The 27,400-nt window shown below is 45.2% G+C and overlaps 1 protein-coding gene and 1 pseudogene across 1 annotated transcript; one reads left to right on the plus strand and one right to left on the minus strand.

Moving 5' to 3' along the window:
• LOC148443287 (uncharacterized) overlaps positions 1–27,400 on the plus strand; it is a 223,309-nt pseudogene that overhangs the window by 43,876 nt on the left and 152,033 nt on the right.
• On the minus strand, positions 188–27,040 carry LOC148443288 (uncharacterized). Its single transcript, XM_088463002.1, has 7 exons — positions 26,984–27,040; positions 23,070–23,234; positions 20,312–20,503; positions 19,714–19,792; positions 19,503–19,600; positions 18,753–19,323; positions 188–3,752 (listed from the first exon to the last, which is right to left on the minus strand). The coding sequence occupies exons 2-7, from the start codon at positions 23,145–23,147 to the stop codon at positions 2,950–2,952; spliced, it is 1,821 nt and encodes a 606-aa protein (XP_088319128.1). The 5' UTR covers positions 23,148–23,234; positions 26,984–27,040; the 3' UTR covers positions 188–2,949.

A 27,400-nucleotide genomic window follows, 5' to 3' on the forward strand; every position in this document is an offset into this window, starting at 1 on the left:
CCAAGCCACCCCAGGGCACCACCATAGTAAGAAAAGTGCAGTGTAAAAGATAGCTAAGAGCAGCCTAGGCTGCATATAAAGAATGAAAATAAAAAGTGAAGTACATATATAATAAACAGTGAAGGGTTAAAATTTTATAACACATTTTAACCCTTCACTGTTTGTTTACAACACACTATGGGCCTGATTCAGCAAAGGACACAGATGCGAATTTGCACGCACCCAGTTGTTTTGCACTGCGCATGCGTATGAGTGGCAGTGCACCCGCGCAAACTGCCCAATGCGATTGGATACCGATCACAGTGAGCACGCAGTCTCATTGCACATTGATTGACAGGAAGTGACCGTTCGGCCATTACAGGTACATTAATAATTAAGCCCCTGCGATGGAAGATGCAGCCTGAGCTCTTACTGCGTGCAGGAAGTTTAGCAATTCTGTGGGAGGGTCAGGTCAACCACTATTGTGTGCATGGGTCCGATGTAGAGACAAACTTCTAAACAGAAATCCCAGTGAAAAAATTTAATATATAAAAATCATGATACAAAGATCAGTAAATGATGAGATAAGTGAACAAGAATCCAAATATGTAATTAAGTAAGATCCAGTTCTCCCAGTAATTTATATCTTACCAAAGATACATAAGGATCAACAAAACCCACCGGGACGCCCCATTGCGGGAACTGACTTAGTTTCCTCTAACCTATCACACTTCTTCGATTCATTTTTACAACCAGAAGTTATCAAACTGAAATCCTATGTAAAGGATACAATGGATGTAATTAGAAAAATATAGGGAATTAACCTTATGGAAGAAGCTTCTTGTTTACAGCAGATGTAAGTGCATTGTACACCATTATTGACCATGAGGCAGGAGTTAAGGGTGTAGAATATGCATTGAGAAAGAATCCTCTTTTTAATGATAAAAAGATAAATTTTATTAAAGAAGCCATTTTATACATTTTACAAAATGGCTATTTCTGGTTTGATGGACAGTTCTATTTACAACTTAGGGGGACTGCTATGGGCACCCTTTTGCACAATCTTATGCCAATTTATTTATGGGATGGTGGGAGGAGTCAACAATATGGGAAAATAATGATTTTATTCACAATATACAGTTTTATGGGTTAGATATATCGATGTTTATATTTTTTATCTGGAACGGGACAGAGGACAACCTTCTTTTAGTTTGTGACATTTTAAAAAACTCTCTTTAATATTAATTTAGTTTTTAACAAGAATAAATATGAGATGAATTTTTCAGACTTAATTTATAAAGGAGATAAATTAAACACCAAAAATGATAGTTAACAAACTGACAGTAACGCCTACATATACACCACCAGTAATCATCACCCGAGGTTGCTAAAAAATGTCCCAAAGGGCCAGGTTCAGAGAATTAGAAGAAATTGTACCAACGAAAATGTATTCCAACAAGCAGAACTCAAAAATAAGTTCATTGTAAAAAGATATGATACAAAATCAATTGAAGACAATATTGAAGAGATGAAAAAAATCCCCCAGAGAAATTTGCTGGAATGCAGAAAACCACAATCGCAGAATAATCATCCAAGACTCCCTTTCGTGTCCACTTTCAACAATCAGTATCATTCAGTAGAACAGATTTTTAAAAAACATTGGCATATTTTAACCTTTTAAAAGATATTACCCCTGTACCTGCTTTCACATAAAGAAAAGCGCAAAATATGAAAAATAAAATTGTGAAAAGTGCAATCCCAGAAAAAAGGCGCAATAGAATAAAAACCACTGGATTCCATCGATGTGGAAAGTGCATCCCATGTAGGACCCATCAACATCAAAAATGTAAGAGACCTATTAATCAACAACCACGACAGGTTTTTAAAATACAGGATTTCATTACCTGTGAAAGCACTAATTGTATATACATTATAGAATGCACTTGTAATCTCCAATATATTTGAAAAACAAAAAAGGAAATTAAAAGATAGATGGGGGAACATGAGGAGTATTAAAAGAGGGTACTAAAATCACACACTAAACATTTTAAATTAAAATATGCATGTTCTACGGCAGGTATCAAACATATTATAGGTATTAAAAAAGTTGAGGGAAACTGGAGAATAATAAAAATCAGATATGTCTAGCCAAAACGGAAATGAAAACCATATATGAGCTGAGGACCCTGGAACCTTTAGGGTGAAACAGCGATTTTGAGCTCAAATGGTTTTTTTAAATTCATGAATTATCTTATCGGCTTCTTACGTTTTTTTTTTAAATATTTTTTACTCATATTTATAAGTATTTATGTAATCGTATGTAATACTAGATGATTTTTCTCTATAGTAGATATGGAATTCACTATGACAAATGTATTCTCCTTTTATATATCATTTAAATGTTTATTAAATTGGTGATGTTATTCAGTGTATTTAAACTGTTAAACCATGGTGATGTCATTTTAATGTGGGAGGTTTTTATTATCTATCCCATTTCTTATAGAAAAGTGTTGTCTCCTAAGTACATTACCCATCCTGTCTAAATAGATGGAAGGTCTTCCCCCCATACTGCCCATGTGACTTGATGGGCATGAAGCCCCACACATGCATGATACATTCCAGGCGTGTGGACATCACGTGAGCGGAACGATCCACGTGTTCACAAAATGCTCGATGCCGAAGACTCACTTTAGATGATGTATTTCCGGTGCTCCACCACGTGGTGGAAGCGTTTCAAGTGTTGGAACACACTATATGGTAAGGATTCGATCGAGAATTATAACCACTATTAGATTCTCCTCCATTTATAGGAATGGAGAACGGGAGCTTTAGCACTTATTCCTTTCATACCAAATTGGTTAATACTTGATTAGAATAAATGGTTTCTCACCTGTGTGACTTCTCTGATGTGTAACAAGACTTAATTTCTGTGTAAAACATTTCCCACACTCAGAACATGAAAATGGTTTCTCACCTGTGACTTCTCTGATGTGCAATAAGCTCTGATTTGCTTGGAAAAATTTTCCCACACTCAGTACATGGAAATGGATTATCACCTGTGTGACTTCTCTCATGTATAACAAGATGTGATTTCTGTGTAAAACATTTCCCACACTCAGAACATGGAAATGGTTTTTCACTTGTGTGACTTCTCACATGTGTGACAAGAGATGATTTCTCTGTAAAACATTTCCCACACTCAGAACATGGAAATGGTTTCTCACCTGTGTGACTTCTATGATGTGAAATAAGATTTGATTTCTTTGTAAAACATTTCCCACACTCAGAACATAGAAATGGTTTCTCACCTGTGTGAATTCTCTGATGTATAACAAGATTTGATTTCTTTGTAAAACATTTCTCACACTCAGAACATAGAAATGGTTTCTCACCTGTGTGAATTCTCTGATGTATAACAAGATTTGATTTCTTTGTAAAACATTTCCCACACTCAGAACATGGAAATAGTTTCTCACCTGTGTGACTTATCTGATGTCTAACAAGAGCTGATTTGGGAGTAAAACATTTTCCACAATCAGAAGTGACTGTATCACTGCTATGATCTGTACTATGTGCAACAATATGTGAGTAACCAGAAGTACATTCTTCAAAAATAGAGGGATCAGATGGTATATCTGCACTAAGAAGTGATGGATGTATATTTAGGGTTATGTAATTTTCTTCCAGAGATCCTTGTGTGTGGTTATCTTCTAATTTAAAATCTGGAGACAAAACAAGATGTCCCTCCGAGGTCTTCCTTGTATTCTCTCCACCTGGTAGAAATAAAATAGTTATCCAAGTATCCCACAGAAAAGGCATCATTAATTAATATTATTCTCACCCCTATTCCCAGAGGTTTGTGCTTAGTACAACATCATGCAGAACACTCTGGGCTTCTACCGTTCACACTCATACACATAATATAGGAGAAGAAACAAACCTTACTAAATAGATCAGAACCCTAGAACTCTAGGCTCATTTTACTATCCCAGGAGCCGGCCAGCCCTAGATAATGCCCAAGGGGGAACTTTCACCCGGTTCCCAAGTTCTAGGCAAAGGGTGATAGATCTATCCCTCACTATTGACACAAAAGGCAGAAAAAATTCCTTAGTGCTAATAAAAAACGTACAAAATACTAATTGATTAAGGATGTAATATATCCTATATATAAATTTAATAGAAAATTGTATATTAGTCTATAGGGGAAAAAACAGCGGCTAAGTAAAATGAGGAGTAGTGCTAGTCCCACAAAAAGTAAAAAAAAAGATGAATACTGTGCTAATAAAGATATACGAACCCTGCGAGGCTGGCACTCTGTGTGGTTTCAATCATATATCTTGCTGTGGTGCCCTCCTAGAGTGTCTGCCCACTCAATATACAGATTCGGGGGTATAGGCGGCACTTATCCAGACTTGTAATAAGTATAAAATACGTCCTTTATTTTCAACTTTTCAGATGGAGGTACTCCTTCCAAAACGTTGGAAATAATGGACGTATTCTATACTTATTACAAGTCTGGAGGAGTGCCGCCTATACCTCCGAATCTGTATGTATATATATATATATATATATAAATAACTTTATCTGTCTAGTTATATAGCTCTACCTATTGTAATAAGATTGGGGCAGGAGGTCCCACTCCTGGGGTAGATGCAACCTGCAAACACACAGCATTTAGGAAACAGTACACGAGTCCAGGATTTTCCTACAAGCTAGCCTCAGCTAGTTTTTATTGTGCAGTATAAAATGGAAAATATACAAATCCTAGCACGAAACAGATTCCCCCTCTCAAAGTGGTAGGGCCTATTTCCCTCACCACAAGCATAGGCATAGTATTTAAAAGTAGTACAAGAGCCAAACCTGACACAGCTTATCTCACAGCTTCAGGCACTAATCCTGAGGGTTTAAAATACATAGGTCAGAAACCTTGGAGAAATATATTTGCCATTTAGCACTTTACCGGTGCTTCTGTCACAGTATATCTATTTTAGTAGTCGTCCTGAGTGCTGCTATATATAGATGCTATATATTTATGCCTCTCCTGACTGGGAGAGGTAATTGAAGGTCACCGGGCGCAGTACCGGAGGCAAGCATGGGTGTGCCAGCATTACAGAGTACCATACATATGGTAGGGCAGTGAGAAATCAGGAAGCACCCATGATTGCAAATGAATAATATAAATTTAATAAGAATATACAAAGATAGAAAATATATATAAAAAAAAAATGATTCAAGACTATAAGAACTTCTAGCTTATATAAGCCTCATGAAATACAATAAAAAGCATAGATGCTGGTATCATTGCATTATCTACATAGATAAAATAGTGAATAGGTAAAGTATATAGACCATCTGTTTTTCGTCTAGAATTGGTCCTGTGACCAGATGGCTGCAGCCTCTACTCCCGATCACAGATTACTGGACCTTGGGGTATCAGGGATCCCTGCTTACCATCAGTGACCGCTTGTCACTGACTCCAACCACTGCGCAGTGGGTGGGTATATAACTGCCACCACCGAACTCCCACCATTGTCGTTTGGAACCGCTTTTCCTTATGTACACTCAGACTCCTACCTCCGGCACCTGGAACCGCTTCTGCTGCGTATGCGTTAGCTAGCTGCGGCCACACCCCCTGATTGGTGTCGGCTGATTCCTCCTTATCCCACGCAAAGGACCAGACTCTGCAGGGTAGCTGGCAATGGGTTTGAGCTTTGGAGACATTTGGATCAATAAAGAACAGCTGGAGAACGGAATAGCACTTTTTGCAATTCTGTTGGTCGCAAGATTCAGATGCAGTTGTACGGCAAAGATGTTTATTGCTCACAGACTTGAAAAAGATCTTCCCTTTAGCTTTACAGGGGTATAGTATACATAGATGATACAGCAGTCTTGATATTCCAAAGATATACAAGGTTTCACATTTTTACCAGGTATGCAGCCTTCTTTTATGCCACTCAAATACACATTACCACAGGGGGTAAGTCCACCCTGTGGTTTCCAGCCAATCACCTTAAGTACATGTCCTGTGCATGTGCTGGCCACATGCACATTTAACATTGTCCCCTATGGACAAGGAGGAGTGATCACTCCCCTGTGCCTGAGCCTACCTGGTGTTTTAGTCGCCACCCAGGAGTCGGCTCATCTAGGGCCAGGGGAGGTTTACCCCCAAAACCGTCTTCCAGGAATCTGCTAAGGGACCAAGCCTGCCACCCCTGCCTGAATCCGAGCTCCAGAGGTGGACAAGCAGGGTCCCTAGGCATGGTTTCCTGGCCACAGAGGGGAAGCTCTTTTGGAGCTCACTGAGAACAATTATCTGGCTGCATTAGCCAGCTTCCTATGCACATCCTCATACCACTTCCAGGCATTAGGCTGCATAGGTGGCACATTTATTGCTCTGGAAGGGGCTGGAGGATCCAGCAGCCCTCTGAGAACTCTGGAATCCCTGGCCAACCAGGGAAATCAAAGGTAAGTGCAATTTTCCTTAAATAATACATTTAAAATCATACATTAAGTATATACCGTTAAAATAAATGTTTATATTGTACACATATGCACTCTGTGCCTGTGCCCCCCATCAGGCTCTAATCACTGCAGCTTGGGTTCTGTGAGCCCAGCTCAGTGCTGCACATACAGTTTAAAGACATTTTCATTTAAACCCATTTGTTTTTGTATACTCTGGGCTAAGCGCTGGGCTTTCCTAGCCCGGAACTCTTGCAGACTGAGCTCAGGGCTGGGGCTCTCTCAGTACCGGGGGTTACCAGAAGCTTGCTTGCCTGGTCCCCCAGCGCTCCCACCCCCACTTGTTAGTCGCAGCCTCTGGAGCTCCTGGGGCTGGTGGCACCGTTGACTCCTGGGACAGCGCACCGGTCCCCAGTAGCTGGCACACAGCCCCCTCGGCTTCTCCTCCGTACTGGGGTACCGACCCCCAGCGTGCAGCTGCCGCAGTCCTCCCATCGGTGCAGCACATCAAGGGTTAACTGGCATCCACGCTGAGCCGTGGATCTGGGGCGCCGGGAGGTAGGCCGCCAACCCCCAGCGTCAGCGCACAGTGCCCCGTGATACCGTGCACCAGGGGTTAATCAGCGCCATGGAGGGAGACGGCTAGCCTGGTCCCCCCTGCATGCAGTGCTTAGCCCTGCAGTCTGGGACACTTGTCCTGGCTGCAGCGGCTTCCTGCTGCCCTGGAGCCCAGGGAGCTGTGCTTACGGCTCCAGGCAGTCAGCACACAGCACTGCAGCCTTGCTGTGTAGCTGTGCCACCGGGGAGCTAAGCTCCCATCCCCAGCATGAAGCACTCAATGGCTCCTTACAACCTCCCCCCTGACACCGTGCAACGAGGGGTTAATACTGCCTCGGTCATCAGAGGAGGTCCGGGCCGCGGAAGACTATATAAATACATTTTAATACTCACCCAGCACTTAGCACCGTTAAAACATTTAAATACAGAGCGCCTAGCACCTATTGTTACATTTAAAAATGGCGCCGCAGCACAGGGGGTTAACCCTTTCAGAGCCGCGGCCATGATTCACGTGTGGCCAGCCTCCGGCCACAGGTCCCATGAAGAGCTGAAGGAATTTCTTATTTATATGAACAGGAATTCTCTAAATCTGGAGTTCACAACCACCTACAGCACAGATATGGTGGTATTCCTGGATCTTGAAATTCACATAAAAGAAAACAGTATCCAAACAAGACCCCATATCAAGAAAGTGAATGGAAACAATATGTTGGCATACAACAGTAATTACCATAGACAATGGGTAAATATTCCAGAAGGACAATTCCAATGCTTAAGACAAAACTGTACAGGTGACCACATCTTCATTGAACATTGCAGAGAAATGAAGAAAACTAATTATCCAAAAGGGCTACAAAGAAACAGAATTACAAGAACAAATAGACAATATCTCAAAAATAGAAGAAAATAACTAAATAATTACAACTCAAAAAACCAACAACAAACAGAAACACAATCCATTTGCTTGTGCGTCTCACATAAATTCTCAATGCACGGACCACATCCAGGGAAGCCTCACCTGGTGAGAGACTAGAGCCCTGAAATGCTGGAACTACTATTTCTTCATTAATAGGAAATTTAGACACCACTTTCGGAAGGTAACCCTCCCTAGTACGTAGTACTGCTCTATCTTGATGAAATATCAAGAACAGCTCACGGAAGGAAAGCGCAGCTAAATCCGACACTCTACGTGCAGATGCCATAGCAAGAAGAAATACCGTCTTTGCTGTTAGCCACTTGATGTCTACTGAATTTAAAGGCTCGAACGGAGGAGCCTGTAAACCCTTCAGAACTAGAGTCAAGTCCCACGGAACAACCAGGGAAACGGAGGGAGGCTGAAACCTCAACACCCCCTGAAAAAAGGTCTTTATATCTGGTCTCAGAGCAATTTTATGTTGGAACCAGACTGAAAGAGCAGACACCTGTACTCTCAAAGAGGCCAGGCGGAGCCCTTTTTCCAGACCGCTTTGAAGAAAATCAAGCACTCTGGATATCAGAAATTTCTGTGGGTCTTACCCTTTCAGTTCACACCACTGAAAGAAAGTATGCCAAATTTTATAGTATATACGGGCTGAAGATGGTTTCCGTGCCTTCAGCATCGCCCATATAACAGACTCGGAAAACCCCTTCTTCCTCAAGAGCCATGTCGTCAACGATAGCCGATGAAGATCCGGGTACCAGCAGGGACCCTGCAGCAACAAATACGGTCTCAATGGCAGAGGCCATGGAGTGTCTATGGAGAGAGACCGTAGATCTGTGAACCAGTGCTGTCTCGGCCACGTCGGAGCTATTAATATCACGGTGCTGCCCTCTTGTTTGATCTGTCTGACCACTCTGGGAAGAAGAGCAAATGGGGGGGAACAGATATACCAGCTTGTAACGCCACTTTACTGTCAGTGCATCTACAAACTCAGCTCTCGGATCTCTTGTCCAGGATCCGTACCTGGGAACCTTGTTGTTCCTTCTTGATGCCATCAGATCTATTTCTGGTAGACCCCACCTGTCCACAAGATTCCAAAAAACCTGTGGATGTAGGGCCAACTCTCCTGCATTTAGCTCCTGCCGACTGAGAAAGTCGGCCTCCCAATTCAGAATCCCCGGAATGAACACAGCAGATATCGTGGGAAGACGAGTCTCTGCCCAGACCAAGATTTTTGATACCTCTGCCAAGACAGCCCAACTCCTTGTGCCCCCTTGATGATGTAGGTAGGCAGCCGCGGTGCGATTGTTCCGACTGTATCTGCACCGGCCTGCCCTTTAAGATTTCCTGAGCCTGCACTAAAGCTTTGAATATAGCTCTTAGTTCCAGGATGTTTATCGGTAGCCGGCTTTCCGCCACTGACCACTTTCCTTGGAAAGTGTGTGACCCCGTCATCGCCCCCCAACCTTGAAGACTGGCGTTGGTTTTGACCAATGTCCAATCCGACACCCAAAAGGGGTGACCCTGCCTGAGATGCTTTGTCTGCAACCACCAGGACAGGGACAACCGCAGCTCTGGAGAGAGACGCAGCAACTGAGACCTGATCGTGCGATGATCCTTGTCCCAGTGAGACAGAATTAATTGCTGCAGAGGTCTGGAGTGGAATTGAGCATATTCCACCATCCTGAAGGTTGCCACCATCGACCCCAGGACTTGCATGGCCACTAGAACAGATATCTGCCTGTTGCGAAGCAACCTGCATATTCGTGATTGTAAGGCAAGAATCTTCTCCTCCAGCAGATATATTTTCTGCACCACGAAGTCCAATCTTGCTCCCAAATGACACAACTGTTTTACCGGACAGGGTAACTACTTTTGCCAGTTTATGATCCAGCCGTGACTGTACAGACATGATACTGTCAGCCTCAAATGATCCTGTAACTGCTGCGGGGACTGCCCTAGCAACAGGAGGTCGTCCATGTAAGGCAAAATCCTGATGCCTTGGCGTCTGAGGCATGCCATCATCACCGCCATCACCTTGGTGAATACCCAAGGGGCTGTGGACAGGCCAAAAGGTAGGGCCTGGAACTGAAAATGTTCCCCTCCTACCGCAAAACGAAGACATTTTTGATGAGCCTGTGTGATTGTTATGTGGAGGTAGGCATCCTGTATATCTAAGGATACCATATAGTTCCCCTGCTCCATTGCAAACACAATCGATTGCAATGTTTCCATCCTGAACCCGGGGGCTCGAACAAATGTGTTGAGCTCTCTCAGATTCAGAATAGGCCAGTACGACCCGTTCGGCTTTTGAACCAAGAACAGATTGGAGTAAAACCCCTCTCGGAACTGATTCTCTGGCACCGGAATCACTACCTCCGATGCTAGTAAGACAAGAATTGCTTTCTGAAGGGCCAAAGCTCTTTCTGAACCCTCCTGTGGGTTTACACAAAAAAACCTTTGAGGAGGAGTCCTCCAAAACATCAGGGCGTACCCTCGGGAGACAATTCCTCGAACCCAGGCATCCTCCATCGTGAGGTGCCAGGGCGCCCGAGAACCGAAGCAGTCGGCCCCCCACTCTGGGATCCCCCAGGGGGAGGCCCGTCCCATCAGGCCACTGGTTTATCCTGGACCCTAGATCCTGGACGTTTGTTCTGCCAAGGCTTCCTGGGTCCTGCCTTTTTTGGTGGAAATCTCACTGAGGGCTGACCCTTGGCCTTGCCCTGCGGCCAAAACCCCCAAAAGGACGCCCCTCTCAGTTTAGACGAGGTTGCTGATGGCAAACCTGCCGTCTTTGAGGCTGCCATGGAGGATACAATTTTGTCCAATTCTGGACCAAAGAGAACACCCCCTGTGAATGGAAGGGCCTTTTTGGACCCGGCATCTGCCTTCCAATCCTTTAACCAGAGAATCCTACATGCCACCACGGACTCCGCAGAAACCCTGGTGGAAAGGATCCCTGCATCCAAGGCGGCATCCGCCAAATAAGAGGCCCCTTCTCTAATAAAGGAGATCATATCCAGTTGCTTCTTAGAGGCATCTGGTAAAGACTCCGTTAAAGTTTTGGCCCACTCCTCAATAGCTCTTGCTACCCAGGCAGTGGCCATAGCTGGGCGGGTGGCCGTTCCTGTCAGTGAGAAAATTGATTTGAGACAAGTCTCCAATCCGTGGCTTCCTTCAGCGAAGCCGCTGGGATTAACAGTGTGGTACGTTTAATCAGCTGCGCCACATGTGCCTCAACTGACGGTGGATTCTACCACCTGGCACAGTCCTCTGCTGGAAAAGGATATAGAAGCGCCATTCTTTTAGAAGAATGGATTTTCTTATCTGGACAGACCCACGCTTCCTCCATAAGTTCTGACAAATGTTCAGACTTTGGGAATTCTGCGTTAACCACCTTCTGGCGCTTAAACAGGGGGCCTTCCTAAGCGGAGGATCCCCTTCTTCGATATTTAACACTGATTTTACAGCCCTTATTAGAAAGGGGACATCGGCTACTGGGAAATGATCATCACCCTCCTCGGAGCTAGACTCCTGTGAAGAGTCCTGTGCCTATTTCTCCTCGGAGGAGGCACTGGAGTACTCACCCATGCGAGAAGGCAAATGGCACCTAGATTTAGGCTGCTTTGGTTTGACAGCCTGAGGCTGAAAAACCCCCGAGGATGCCATAATCTTTTCAGCACCAGGATCCATCCAAGTCAATGCCATAACCTTACCAGCACCAGGTCCTTACAGCTAGACTCCTGTGAAGAGTCCTGTGCCTATTTCTCCTCGGAGGAGGTACTGGAGTACTCACCCATGCGAGAAGGCAAATGGCACCTAGATTTAGGCTGCTTTGGTTTGACAGCCTGAGGCTGAAAAACCCCCGAGGATGCCATAACCTTACCAGCACCAGGGTCCATCCAAGGCGGCCACATCATGGGCATAGGATGCATCTGCTGAGGCAAACCCCACACTGGTGGTACCGGAGCAGCCAGCCGCTCCGCCACCTGAGCCATAACCTAAGAAAATGATGCCCAAGGTGGCTCAGGGCCTGTAACAGGCAGAGTTAATTGGTGTGGTGGCTGTCTAAAGCAGTTCCCACAAAGCCCATTTTGTAGAAAGTCCTGTGGGGACAATCCTGCCTTGCAGGCTATACAGGATATCAGCAACGGGGCTCCCGCCACCTGACCCTCAGACTCCTTACACATAACACTATGCCAATGGTTCTGAGTGTATATGTGCTGCGTTCTACTCTCAACCCACACACCCATAGCAAGGGAAGGGGAGAGAGTGACAGTATACAGGAATTACAGTATCCATATAGACAACAATCACATGTCATGCATAAACACTTCTATGAGTCATACGCATATAAGCTCTCACTACCAACAATCAGCCTAGGCTTAGGTAGGATAGAGCCCTGTAAAACCTGAAGTAGCAGTAGGAAAGGTAAACAGGGAGACTGCCCAGCGTCCTGCAGCAGCAGCGATCAGAGAGCAACTGACATACACGCTGGCTGCCTTATATGGAGGCTGGGAGGAGCAACCCACAATCACTGTGCCAGAGTACTGAACTAGCATGTGGATTGGGGGAGGGGCCGCTGGGGAAGCATACCTCCCCTATGCTGCTTGGACCTGCCCGGTAAACTGACCTGGCCCCTGCCACAAGCCCCGGCTGGTCAGGAACATCATATCCCGGCGGTCTAGTGTAGGAAACAAGCCGTATGCCTCCCGACTGCAGCGCGCCTCCGGCCAGTCTCACCACCGGAGGCAGGACCGCCACGTGGTCCCGGCGTCAGCGGCTGCCGCAACCACCTGCTTAACCGCCATCCCCTTGATCCGGGTGCGGTCCAGGGCATGAGAGCCCCTGCCGAAGCCCAGCCAAGGCTAGCGGTGCGGCGCCGGGGAAGGTAGTTGCAGCGCGTGGCCGGTGCGTCTCCGGTCAGGCACGAGGCTGCTTCCAGGACAGCTCGGACCACCCGCTGAGACAGAGAGTAGAACTCTCTTTTCTTTTTTACTCGTCTGCAGGACTGCTCCTGCAGTCCCACTGTCTATGTGTTGTACACACCAAACAGGAAGAACTGGCTACCTGAGGCAGGGGGTGGGGTATATGAGGAGGAACCCCGGTGCATCCTGGGAGCAGAGAGCTCGTTTGTGTTAACTGTTTGGTGACCGGGATTCATACCCCAACGTAATGGCTGTGGACCCCAAGGACCCCAAAGAAGAAATAATAAAAATAAAGCTTGGCCTTATAACAGCCCCACTGTATAACGGTGATCCAGCTTCTGCTGGACACCAAAGAAACTGAGTTGCCTTTGGGATTTGGGCGGGGCATAGGGGGAAGGACTGGAGCATCCTGTTATAGAAAAAAACTTTGCTGTTGGTGTCTGGTCCTCCAAGTACCACCTACACCCCATTGTCGCCCTGTGGAGCTGTATGGAAGAAATAACTTAATGATTGTAAATTAAAAAAATATTTTTAAGCGAAACACATGTCGCTACACATGGGGTGATCCCAGCAGTGAGCGGTGGGACCTCCAACCGGCCCCTACACATGGGGTGATCCCAGCAGTGAGTGGTGGGACCTCCAACCTGCCCCATGGGGCACATGGGTTGCAGCATATATAGCACAACCCGATCAGGTACTTTGAGCCTGATCACAGACTCCCAAGGATCAGGAATATGCGCATGCGCCAGACCCATAATGCAAATGTGCAGTACACGTCTGTTGGACGGAGTTTGGCAGCAGACTGTCAATGATTAACAGTCTGCGGCAGCAACGGCCTCTGTTTTCCCGATATTAAGGAGTGTCACCACGGTGTGGGAAGGATTGGAGAGGCCAGGTCTCTTTTGAGCATCTGCGTGGTTTGCCTGACCCCATGGTCAGCAAGGCCAGCCAATGTGATCGCAGATGATCCGATGCTGCATCCTTGGACTATGCTTGGAAAAGTAATGCATGCAGAACAAATGGATGCCTCCTGCATCATTACCATAATAAAGCTTCACAACTGCTATCATGTTAGCAGCTGCAATAGTAACTACTTCCGCAGCTGAATCAGGCCCTTTGCCTTTCCCTCCATGCTCCTGGATATCGGTGCTCACAGCTACACTCGCCCTGCACCATAAGTGACTTCTCTCCTCCTCCTGTGACTTCAATCCTATGACCCGCTCTCTCCTCCTCCCGTTCACTGCTTGCACATGGTATGAAAGCAGAAGCGGGACATAGGTATTGGAACTACACCTTTCAACTCCTACTTCAGGACAGCACCTCTCCTATCATCACAGGGCTGCGATTACATAATACACATAGGGCCATATTCAAAATGGGGCGAAAAGTCTGTAATTTTTGCCTATTTCCATTATGCCCGTATTCAATTTCACTGACTTATCGCCGGTGCGAAAAGTCAATGTAAAAAAACGGGGATAATTTATCGCTCGCCTTTAGCAGGCGAAAAAAAGTGTACAAATGGGGTCTAAGGGTGCAGGTTTAAAAAAAAAATAGCCTGCACCCCTGGGAATAGTCCCTAAAAATAATCTGTGTTAAGTTTAAAAAAAAATAGGGACACCCCAAAAAATTTATTAAAATTTTTGGTTTAAAAAAAAAAAGAAATAGGAATCACATTTCTAAATTAGCGGAATGGAGTCCAGAGGGGTTCCCTTATATGCGGCAGGTGTTTTCTTCATTGCGGGAGGTGCATTTTTGCTGAATTTTTAAAAATCATTTACGGGACTTAAAAATATGCATGCACCCATTTTCAAGTACCCCAAATGTGATGGGCATAGTTATTTTTTTTAACCTTCTTCAAAGCCGCATTTATGTACCTGCCGCGGCTATTTAAAAACCCGACTTTTTTCTGCAGGCAAAAACGGGGGTACCCATAGTGATCCCCCATGTCTGGACATCTTTAGGGGGTCCTAGGATTAATTCCCGGAAATTCCCATTTTTTATTTCGCGGATCCCAGTTTCGCCGGTTCCCAATTTCGCCTACTTTGGAATTGAATATGGGGAATAGCAGGAACGCGCGCGATACTTTTCCGCCAGGAAAACAGGTGAAGGAGGCGAAAAGTCCAGCAGGTGAAAAGTCTGGACTTTTCGCCTCAAATAGAATACGGGCCATTGTCAATTATCAGCTACAAACGTTACAATTTATGGGCTGCAGAAACTTCATGTGTTTAAATTATTTTTTTTGCCAAGCCTTGAGCAGATCCAGCTGCTCAATTGTATTTTATACTAAATCTGGGAGTAAATTAGATCTTTCATTTGTATTTATCTGTCAAACTTTGACATGCTGCTCTAATCTTAATATATTCTGGTATTTTCCATATATTAAAAAAAAAAAAAGAGAAACCAGATGCACCATACAACCATTAATAATTATGCATAATATATGAGGTTTTTGGCAGAAATTAGGCCAAATATATGAGCTTACCCACCATCGTCAAAATAAACCTCATCGGGTAAGTCCCTAACACTATAGGGGTTCATGTCTAGGGCACGGGGCACCCCCAACCCCCCCCCCAGCGTGGTTTCGGGTGCATCTGGTTTCTCTTTTTTCTTTGTTGTAATAAGTCTCAACTAGGTAACACATCCCATTAGAGCTAGGGTGTGCAGGCCAGGCCCTCTTTCCCCAAAATTTTCCATATATTCTAAGCATCTAAAAATTCTCTACCAGCCTCTTCGATCATCATTTATTATTCTAGAACCATTGACTTTTATAGGTATTTACCCGTTTTCATATATATGCGTTAAATATTTTCGCCATTTCTCAGACTACGGCAAGTATTGATATCCCTTACAAAATATACTACATTTAATACTTATTTTAAATCGGACATTTTTTAATCTTAATACATGGAGATATTACCTATCATTTTTATTTATTATTTTTTTCTGCAATCATTAAAACAGTGTGCCCCCAAAAAGGATCCTTTCTTCTGTCCTTACGGGAAATATCCCAATGACATGGTTTTTTTTTGTTTACCCTGTTTGTATGGTCCTGTGAGCACTTTGTGCTGTCTTATAAATAATATACAATAATAAAGAACAAAATAGCAGAAAAAAGATCTTTCTGGATTCAGGAAACCTAAATCCTCATCCAGAATAAGAGGACCCTCCAGCATGTGCACTATTCCTTACGCGTTTCATTGTATAATACAACATCCTCAGGGCTATAGAGAATCAAGCTTTACTCTTCCAAGATAATTAATAAGCGCCTTCTTACTCCATCTGCAGTTGTCTTGCGATGTCCCAAAAAGACAAAGCCTCACATACATTACTATATGTGTGTGTGTCTCTATATATTTGTGCAATAGTGTGTCTCTATATATTTGTGCAATATTGTCCACATAAAATCAACAACACATCCAAAGGAGAATGTGTAATAACCACATGGTCCCGTCCCAAAAATAAACAGGTCACATGATCATCTCACAAAAATGGTGAAAATATCCATTCTAGTGCAGCCAATATAACTGGAAAAACAAGATAAATCCAAACGTACTATGATTAAAATATATGAGCTCGATTCAATTCAACGTGAATTGAATAGCTCCGGAAATTAGTTCCCGAAGCTATTCAATTCAGCGCGCTGCAAAGCCCGGATAATGATTTCTTCTCTCACCCTTCCTGGGATGCGAGAAGAAATCCGACAAAAGTCTACGCGCTACTGCTGTTTTCTGCCCTTAGTGCTGAGAAAACAGCACGTGCCGGGAAGTTTAGTCGGAGAATGACCGTTCTCGTTACTAAACACCCTGTTTAAGGCACAAGGGGTGGGAGAAGGGGCATTCCCTGACCTAACGGCGCAGAATTGAATAGCGCCGGGAGCTCCCTCCAGGCACTATTTACTTTTCGATCAATTGAATCGAGCCCTATGAATCACTTATCTGAAAAATCTTTCTAAAAGACTGCAGATAATAGACACTGACACAACCTCCATCAGTCTTCACAACGCGTTTCGTCCTGACCACCAGTGTGGTCTGTATGACTTCCTCAGGGTTATATACAATAATAACAAGCCTAAGTTCTTCTACACTGTGATCATCATCTAAAATTAGATACCAGTGTAAATACTTTGTTTTAAAACGTATATCCGGAGTCCTAAGACCTCCATATCTAGAACATGGCAACTCTATTAAGGTGGAGTCATAGGAAATCCTCTTGCGGCCATTTTGACCTTATTGCTGATGTTTTACACTAGTCTCTAATATTAGATGATGGTCACGGTATATAAGCGGGGGCACAATTCTGGCAGCCCTCTAATACAGTGGAGGGTTGGTGCACATTTTGTAAAAACATCACAAAATGTGCACTAACTCTGCTACACTAGAATGCAATATAAAGTCACGCCTCTTAAACTGGCCACACATCTAAAGATTATCTGTCCAACCAGCCAACTAGTTGATTGGTTGGAATGAAAATCTGGTAAAGTATGAAAGCAAATAACAATTAGTTATTTGCTCACAAACGCCGGAAAATGGACAAAAACTGTTGTTTGAACAAATTGTTTAGATCAAACATAACTGACGGCCATTTTCATCTGTTTTCTGGCATTTAGGAGCAAATTGCTGATCATCATTTACTCCCATACGTTACCAGACTTTCATTCCAACCAATCAACTAGTTGGCTGGTTGGACAGATAATCTTTAGATGTGTGGTAAGTTTTATTCAGCTTTAGTATTGAAGTATTAGTATACACATATAAAGAATGAACTAGTAAGGTATTATTATTCAAGAGGATAATCTCACATGTGGTAGAACACAGGTATGGGGGCAGAGGGGTGAGACCGGGTACTAATTACCCAGACCCGGGCTTGCTGGAGGGGCCTGGCTCAGGCTCGGCCCCACCCCCTCCGCTCCCTCTTACCTCACATCAGCCCACCACACACTGAATAGCCTCTTGCCTGTTGGGGGGGATTGGTGGGCGATCACACTAATCGTGCCTCCACCAGGCTTTGCGCAGAGCTGAGGGGCTCTCAGCGCACCACTACGCGGCACTGCAAAAATGTTCCTTTTTAAACCCTAAGGGGTCATGGCCACACCTCCAGTGATTAGCCAATGCCCCCCACTGGGATTCAGCGCAGCTCTTTACGGCCCTGAACACAGGTACGATAAAGCTGACATCCCTTCTACTGATGTATGAGATACACCAGAGAGTGTGGGGAGGAGACTGGTCAGATCTCTGGGCTGGTAACACACAGTGACATGATGTGAGGAGGAGAGCAGGAGTATAATAGGGGCTGATGGCTCCTGATGTATGAGATACACCAGAGAGTGTGGGGAGGAGACTGGTCAGATCTCTGGGCTGGTAACACACAGTGATATGATGTGAGGGGGAGAGCAGGAGTATAATAGGGACTGATGGCTCCTGATGTATGAGATACACCAGAGAGTGTGTGGAGGAGACTGGTCAGATATCTGGGCTGGTAACACACAGTGACATGATGTGAGGGGGAGAGCAGGAGTATAATAGGGGCTGATGGCTCCTGATGTATGAGATACACCAGAGAGTGTGGGGAGGAGACTGGTAAGATCGCTGGGCTGGTAACACACAGTGACATGATGTGAGGGGGAGAGCAGGAGTATAATAGGGGCTGATGGCTCCTGATATATGAGGTACACCAGAGAGTGTGGGGAGGAGACTGGTCAGATCTCTGGGCTGGTAACACACAGTGACATGATGTGAGGGGGAGAGCAGGGAGTATAATAGGGGCTGATGGCTCCTGACTCCTCACTGTCCAGATACTTTTCCCTCTTTAGTTGGTACTGGAAGAGGATTGTGTAGAAGAGATTGCTGTAGTGACTGAGCAAAGCGAATATGTGACTTTTTTCTGCAAAAAAATAAGTGTTTATTACTAACCTGTGCTGATATCTGTAGGGATTTCCTCCTCCTTACACTGCTGATCTTCTCTTGCATACATCTCTTCTCCCTCTGTATGTTCTGCTTTATTATCATCAGCCACATACATCTCTTCTTCTCCCTCTGTATCTTCTGTCTTCATATCAGACACATTTATCTCTTCTTCTCCCTCTGTAGCTTCTGTCTTAAAATCAGTCACATACGTCTCTTCTTCTCCATTTATATCTTCTACCTTTATATCAGTCACATACGTCTGTTCTTCTGCCTTCATATCAGTCACATACGTGTCTTCTTCTTCCTCTGTAACTTCTGCCTTCATATCAGTCACATACGTGTCTTCTTCTCCCTCTATATCTTCTGCCTTCATATCAGTCACATACGTCTCTTCTTCTCCCTCTGTATCTTCTGCCTTCATATAAGTCACATACATCTTTTCTTCTTCCTCTATAGCTTTAATATAAGTCACATGCATTTCTTCTTCTCTGTCTATATCTTCTACCTTCATTTCTGTCATATACGTCTTTTCTTCTCGCTCTATATCTTCTGCCTTCATATCAGTCAGATCTTTACTCTAAATTTCACAGAAAACAATAAAATAACACCTTAATAATGTCTGAGTACATTATTTGAGAATAAATAGTATAATATCAGCATGTTAAAATATCGTAGATGCAGAATAAGTAATAAATACAGGTCAATTAGTGAAAAGTCACTTTGTTTTTTGTGGTCATTGGGAAGAGCCTATATTACCTGATGCTCCTCTGGGGTCCTGTGATTCTCCTCTGTACAATCCTGTGAATATAGAGGACGGGGACATCTCTCTGGGGTATTTCTGTTACTGGGTCCATCTGTAGAACACAGTAACTGAGTACATTGTATATATGTGATTATCAGGTGATGTGTATATAGGAGGCCCCCATACCTGCTCTCCTCTGTACAATAAATTGCATTCTCCTCTTACCCAGTGATGTGAGGGGCCAGTGATTCTCCATCATCACGTCCTTGTACAGACCCCTGTGTTCCTCTATATACTTCCCCTCCTGTATGGAGACATGAGACAGTGACATCCTGACACTTTATAGGAACTTGACATACACAATGATAGTTATCCCCCAGACACATCCCCTGGTGTTACTGTGTAATGTCCCATTCCCAGCAGTCACCTCTCCAGTCATCACCCAGACACATCCTCTGGTGTTACTGTATAATGTCCCATTCCCAGCAGTCACCTCTCCAGTCATCACCCAGACACATCCTCTGGTGTTACTGTATAATGTCCCATTCCCAGCAGTCACCTCTCCAGTCATCACCCAGACACATCCTCTGGTGTTACTGTATAATGTCCCATTCCCAGCAGTCACCTCTCCAGTCATCACCCAGACACATCCCCTGGTGTTACTGTATAATGTCCCATTCCCAGCAGTCACCTCTCCAGTCATCACCCAGACACATCCCCTGGTGTTACTGTATAATGTCCCATTCCCAGCAGTCACCTCTCCAGTCATCACCCAGACACATCCCCTGGTGTTACTGTATAATGTCCCATTCCCAGCTATCACCTCTCCAGTCAGCAGATGAATGATCTTGTTGGTGAGCTCCAGGATCTTCTGGTCATTGTCTCTCTCATGTATCAGTGAGTGAGATGGAGGCACCATGATGGGGCTCTGGGTCCTGCTCAGTCCTCCTGACACATGGGGACGGCTGCTGGGTGTCTCACACTCACCGGATGTCTTTTTCACTACTGTGTAACCCTGTGTATGGGGGGAGACATCAATAAAAGGGGAAAATTATACTCATGGAGCTGTTTAATGTCATCAGCGCATAATATGCAAGAAGGGTCAGTCTTACAAATAAAACCCCTATCCTATCTGTAACTGTATATAGGAAAGTGGACAGAATACAGCACATCTCCTGCCATATTCATTTCAGTGATAGAAAAGAAACAAAACTAGATACTGTGAGCAATGTGATATATTCCAGCTCCTGTGAGGACCGAGGCACTGATACCATATCTCCCTGTATTATTACAATAGATATAAGTGATGTCACTGTGACACTCCCAGATCCCCTCACCTCCCCAGTCATGTCCCTGTATTATTACTATAGATATAAGTGATGTCACTGTGACACTCCCAGATCCTCTCACCTCCCCAGTCCTGTCCCTGTATTGTTACTATAGATATAAGTGATGTCACTGTGACACTCCCAGATCCTCTCACCTCCCCAGTCCTGTCCCTGTATTATTACTATAGATATGTGATGTCACTGTGACACTCCCAGATCCCCTCACTTCCCCAGTCATGTCCCTGTATTATTACTATAGATATAAGTGATGTCACTGTGACACTCCCAGATCCCCTCACCTCCCCAGTCATGTCCCTGTATTATTACTATAGATATAAGTGATGTCACTGTGACACTCCCAGATCTCCTCACCTCCCCAGTCATGCCGCTGTATTATTACTATAGATATAAGTGATGTCACTGTGACACTCCCAGACCCTCACCTCCCCAGTCATGTCCCTGTATTATTACTATAGATATGTGATGTCACTGTGACACTCCCAGATCCCCTCACCTCCCCAGTCATGTCCCTGTATTATTACTATAGATATAAGTGATGTCACTGTGACACTCCCAGATCCTCCTCACCTCCCCAGTCATGTCCCTGTATTATTACTATAGATATAAGTGATGTCACTGTGACACTCCCAGACCCTCACCTCCCCAGTCATGTCCCTGTATTATTACTATAGATATGTGATGTCACTGTGACACTCCCAGATCCCCTCACCTCCCCAGTCATGTCCCTGTATTATTACTATAGATATAAGTGATGTCACTGTGACACTCCCAGATCCCCTCACCTCCCCAGTCATGTCCCTGTATTATTACTATAGATATGTGATGTCACTGTGACACTCCCAGATCCCCTCACCTCCCCAGTCATGTCCCTGTATTACTACTATAGATATGTGATGTCACTATGACACTCCCAGATCCTCTCACCTCCCCAGTCATGTCCCTGTATTACTACTATAGATATGTGATGTCACTGTGACACTCCCAGATCCTCTCACCTCCCCAGTCATGTCCCTGTATTATTACTATAGATATAAGTGATGTCACTGTGACACTCCCAGATCCCTACACCACCCCAGTCATGTCCCTGTATTACTACTATAGATATGTGATGTCACTGTGACACTCCCAGATCCTCTCACCTCCCCAGTCATGTCCCTGTATTATTACTATAGATATAAGTGATGTCACTGTGACACTCCCAGACCCTCACCTCCCCAGTCATGTCCCTGTATTATTACTATAGATATAAGTGATGTCACTGTGACACTCCCAGATCCCCTCCCCTCCCCAGTCATGTCCCTGTATTATTACTATAGATATAAGTAATGTCACTGTGACACTCCCAGATCCTCTCACCTCCACAGTCATGTCCCTGTATTATTACTATAGATATAAGTAATGTCACTGTGACACCCCCAGATCCCCTCACCTCCGCAGTCATGTCCCTGTATTATTACTATAGATATAAGTGATGTCACTGTGACACTCCCAGATCCCCTCCCCTCCCCAGTCATGTCCCTGTATTATTACTATAGATATAAGTGATGTCACTGTGACACTCCCAGACCCTCTCACCTCCCCAGTCATGTCCCTGTATTATTACTATAGATATAAGTGATGTCACTGTGACACTCCCAGACCCTCTCACCTCCCCAGTCATGTCCCTGTATTATTACTATAGATATGTGATGTCACTGTGACACTCCCAGATCCCCCTCACCTCCCCAGTCATGTCCCTGTATTATTACTATAGATATAAGTGATGTCACTGTGACACTCCCAGATCCCTACACCACCCCAGTCATGTCCCTGTATTACTACTATAGATATGTGATGTCACTGTGACACTCCCAGATCCTCTCACCTCCCCAGTCATGTCCCTGTATTATTACTATAGATATGTGATGTCACTGTGACACTCCCAGATCCTCTCACCTCCCCAGTCATGTCCCTGTACTGTATTATTACTATAGATATAAGTGATGTCACTGTGACACTCCCAGATCCTCTCACCTCCGCAGTCATGTCCCTGTATTATTACTATAGATATAAGTGATGTCACTGTGACACTCCCAGATCCTCTCACCTCCCCAGTCATGTCCCTGTATTATTACTATAGATATAAGTGACGTCACTGTGACACTCCCAGATCCCCTCACCTCCCCAGTCATGTCCCTGTATTATTACTATAGATATAAGTGATGTCACTGTGACACTCCCAGACCCTCTCACCTCCCCAGTCAGCAGGAAGATTATCTCCAGGGTGAGATTTAGTATCCTCTCAGTCATCTGACTCCTGTCCTTGTCCATCGTCGGTGATCAGTGATTTATACAGGACACATCTCACTCTCACGTGATTTCTATCAACAAGGATCTGACAACTCACTGCAGAGAAATCTAGAAATAAATATAATTATTAGAAGCAATTTCTTACCAGTCATTTATGTAGTGCGCACATATTACCCAGCGCTTTACAGGGAATATTTAGTCACATCTATCCCTGCCCCAGGGGAGCTTACAATCTACATTTCCTACCACATGGACAGCCCATACACACACACTAGGGGTATTTATGAAAGAAGTCAACTAACCTACCAGTGTCTCTTTGGAGTGGAAGAAACCAATGCAAACAGGGGGAGAACATACAGAATCCACAAATACAGGACCTTGGTTGGGAATTAAATTCACGACCACAGAGCAGAGTAGAAATGCTGTCCACTACGCTATTGTGTTGCCTATATAAATGTAAGAGTACACTGAGTGACCACTAATCCCCTCATTCCCAGAGCCATAGAGTCTAGGTCAGTGTTTCTCAGAAGTTCCTCTGGCCCAGCTTCATAGGGCTGCTCAGTGACCACCACACGGCATTGCTGGAGGTTACACCAATAGTCCTCTCGTGGCCAAGAGTCCTGGACCTCCACAACACATACTTGATGCAATCGCCTGAGGAAGTGGACCTGATTCGTGTATAGGGGCTTACACCGACACTCCCACGTGCACCTCTTTATTAGTGACTTGGTAACCAAGGCTGGCCTGAGTTTTCCTTGGTGAGAGGGTTAATAGCTCCCTCACTAGATATGATGATGTTGCCCCCCAGTGTTTAAGTATTGAGGGCAGAGTAAATGATGACTTGTTATTGTCTTGTATGCAGATGCCCTCCCTCTGGGTGTGAGTGTTTTGCAGGGGCCCCTTCAAGATGTTACTGTGGGGCCACAAAGCTCTAGTTACAACCATGGTACTGGGACACCTATTCCGGGAGCTGGAAGAGATGGAATTAGTAACCTAACACCTGTTCTCAAACAGATAGAACTACTGCTCCAACACCTATTCCAGCAGCTGGAATGAACGGCTCGGCAACTTAGAGCCCCATACCGGCACCCAGAATGGATGGCTGAGATACTGGGAAACCTAATTAGGGCAGCTTAAAGGGATAGCCAAGGTTCTTGTAGCCCTACTCTGGGTCTAGAATTGATGGCTAACGTACTCAGACCTCCAATCTGGCAGCCCAAACACCTGGCTAATATACTCAGAGCTCCCTCCACCATGGTTGGTTAAGGGTATCAGAGCTCTAATCCAGCACCGGGAACGGATTGCTAATGCACTTAAAACTCCATTCTGGCATCCAGAATAGATGGCAAACATACTCTAGCTCTGTTTGAGCACCCAGAATGGCATGCTAACGTACTGTAGCTCCATACTGGCACCTCTTCCTGTTTATCGATGTCAGCTGCATATCACTTAGTCACACTTGCAGGCCACCAATATAAAGGGGTGCAAGTGGGTTCATAGGCATAAAAAGGGGTGTGAGAGCGCTCTGGAGGTATATAAAGGCACGTGTGGCCTCTTGGCTGGCATATAGCGGCATAAGGGGGCTTTGAGGCATATGAAGGGGTGCGATTGTCCGCTGAGACTTATAAAGGGGCACAAGGGGGCTCTAAGTCATATAAAAGAGCACGAGGGGCCTTTATAGCATATAAAGTGCTGTTTTTGCCCATAAAATGAAAAGGTGGTAACCCAACCCACAGATCTGGTCACAATGTGCAGTGATAGAGAAGGCACGGTAGTGGTGAGGATGCATGTATCCCCACCGTGTATGCAGATCACGCCAAGGAGTAGAGCTGGCTCCGAGCAGGGCTCCCAGGCTCCATTCTGCCCTGAGCAGCTTCATACAAGGAGGCTGTAATTTCTGCCTGTCACACTAGGGATGGACACTGACATCCGATGTTTACTCACCATCAATGTTTGTTTTTATGGTAGTGCTTTTTACCATTCGATGGCGGCCTTCGATTGTTTGTCACCATCGGGTGGTAATCATTCAGTGGTGTTCCGGTGGTGGCTTGTTTTTTTGAATTGCTAATAGCTATGCCTCCCCTGGCTCCTTGTCTGCTGCCAGCATCAGGGAATCTTCATGGGTTCATCCTGGGTATGTAGTGTACCCTACAGTCCCAGCAGCATAACGCAGGGACAGCCATTAGAATGTAAGCTCTGACGAGCAGGGCCCTCATCCCTCTTGTGCTTCTACTTACTTATACTTACATATACCTCTCACTCCCCACTAGAGCACCTAACACGCCTTGTTGTGTATCTGAGTACTCTGATCACTAATGCAGCAATGTGTATAACCCTTGTCCTGCATTGTATTGTACTGTAAGTCACTGGTTTCTTGTTCACTTATTTATGTCCCTTCATTTATATGCAAAGACTGAGGGCCTGATTCAGAGCTGAACGCTCTGACCAGAGCGCTCGCTCTGAATCAGGGCCCTCCTCCCTCAACTTGGAGCGGCCTCATGGACGCTCGCATAGCTGTGGGTTACCACCCACAGCTTATGCGAGCGTCCATGATGATGGTCGCGATGGTCAAGACCATCGCGACCATCGGGCTTGCGACGAGACCCTGCAGTAGGGTCTCGGTGACCGCAAGCCCTGGAGTGATTTTGGCTCTATCAGAGCCAAAATCACTCCCACTGACATCACTACTGATGTCAGTGGGGCCGGACTCAGACGGTAGGCGTTCCCATGGGAACGCCTCAAACTGGCAGCCACGCCCCCGGCACGCCCACCAAAGGGGACGTGCTGTCACTCACCATCGACAGCACGCCCCCCTTGGTGCGAGACCCATAACGACGGCTTGGCCGTCGTTATTCGGGTCTCGCGCATGCGCATGACGGAGCTCCCTCCGTAGTGCGCATGCGCAATTCTGCACCATCGACCAGCTTGCGAGCTTCCTGCGCTCGCGAGCGGGTCTGAATCCGCACATTAGAGAGTACACAGTATTATGTTGTTACTCCAGACCCCGCCCCCAATCCCACCCCCTGCCTACCAAGCTGCAGTTATTATTGCGTATGTGCATATCATATAGTTTTACCATTGAATTCTTTTGATGCGATGGTTAGTTACCTTCACATCGTAAGTTTCAAACATTTGATGGTTGGCTTCCGATGTCCATCCCTAAGTCACGCATCCCCAAATAAGGACGTGCACTGACAGTTCTACAGAGGCAGGGGGCGCTGCAGTGAGCTGAGCCGTTCAGGAGAATTCCATATATTTACCAAATTCCGCTGACCCATTTTATAATCCCTATCCCTAGGCATCAGAGCAATCAGTTACCAAGCAAGGTCTGCACCATCTGTATTATAACAGCAACGGGGTCTGTGCCACCTGTATTATAGGAACAACGGAGTCTGCACCATCTGTATTATAGTAACAACGGGGTCTGCACCACCTGCATAATAGTAACAATGGGGTCTGCGCCACCTGTATTATAGTAACAATGGGGTCTGCGCCACCTGAATTATAGTAACAAAGGGGTCTGCGCCACCTGTATTATAGTAACAACGGGGTCTGCACCACCTGCATAACAGTAACAATGGGGTCTGCGCCACCTGTATTATAGTAACAATGGGGTCTGCGCCACCTGAATTATAGTAACAAAGGGGTCTGCGCCACCTGTATTATAGTAACAACAGGGTCTGCACCACCTGTATTATAGTAACAACTGAGTCTGCACCACCTGTATCATACAAATAGAGGAGACTTGAATGCAACCCTCCTGCACAATGACAATGCAGCACCAGAGTCAGCTCCATCTGTACTACAGTAAAGTGACACAAGAGTCTGCTCAGCCTATAGAATAATAACATAATTACCTCCTGCCAAATACAACAATTGCTGCTTCCTGTATCTGCAGTTGTTGGGAATGATAGAGAGAGACTGTATGGGCGTGTAACGTCACTTCCGCCCTCACTACTACGTCACTTCCAGGGAACAAACACTGAAGGGGATCTATAGTCACCTGTTGTTCTTCATGAAGTGATTTGGGCCTCGGGAAAATGGCCGCCGCCTCCGTCTCTTTTGCACACTGGGGACACTTACTGTAGCTGTACATAGAGTCCTGCTCTAGTGCCCGGAGCTCCTCCCCCTTACTCCAGCAGCAGCATCAGCGTCACATGACCGGCTGCCGTGTGATCCTGTTCTAGCGGCGGCTCCTGCTGTATCCCTGGTAATGTCATCTACTATTATTATACAGGGGGAGCAGCCTGTGGTGTCCTGTTATTACTATTATT

Source organism: Taudactylus pleione, unplaced genomic scaffold, assembly GCF_031769625.1.
Source record: "Taudactylus pleione unplaced genomic scaffold, aTauple2 ptg001312l, whole genome shotgun sequence".
NCBI lineage: Eukaryota > Metazoa > Chordata > Amphibia > Anura > Myobatrachidae > Taudactylus > Taudactylus pleione.

Excerpts from the sequence above, each read along its gene's own strand:
- LOC148443288 (XM_088463002.1), bottom strand. The coding sequence starts at position 23,147 with ATGGACAAGGACAGGAGTCAGATGACTGAGAGGATACTAAATCTCACC. Across the intron at positions 20,504-23,069 it reads TCTTCCTGCTGACTGGGGAG|GGTTACACAGTAGTGAAAAA; the intron begins GTGAGAGGGTCT and ends CCCCATACACAG. Across the intron at positions 19,324-19,502 it reads GGACCCCAGAGGAGCATCAG|AGTAAAGATCTGACTGATAT; the intron begins GTAATATAGGCT and ends TGTGAAATTTAG.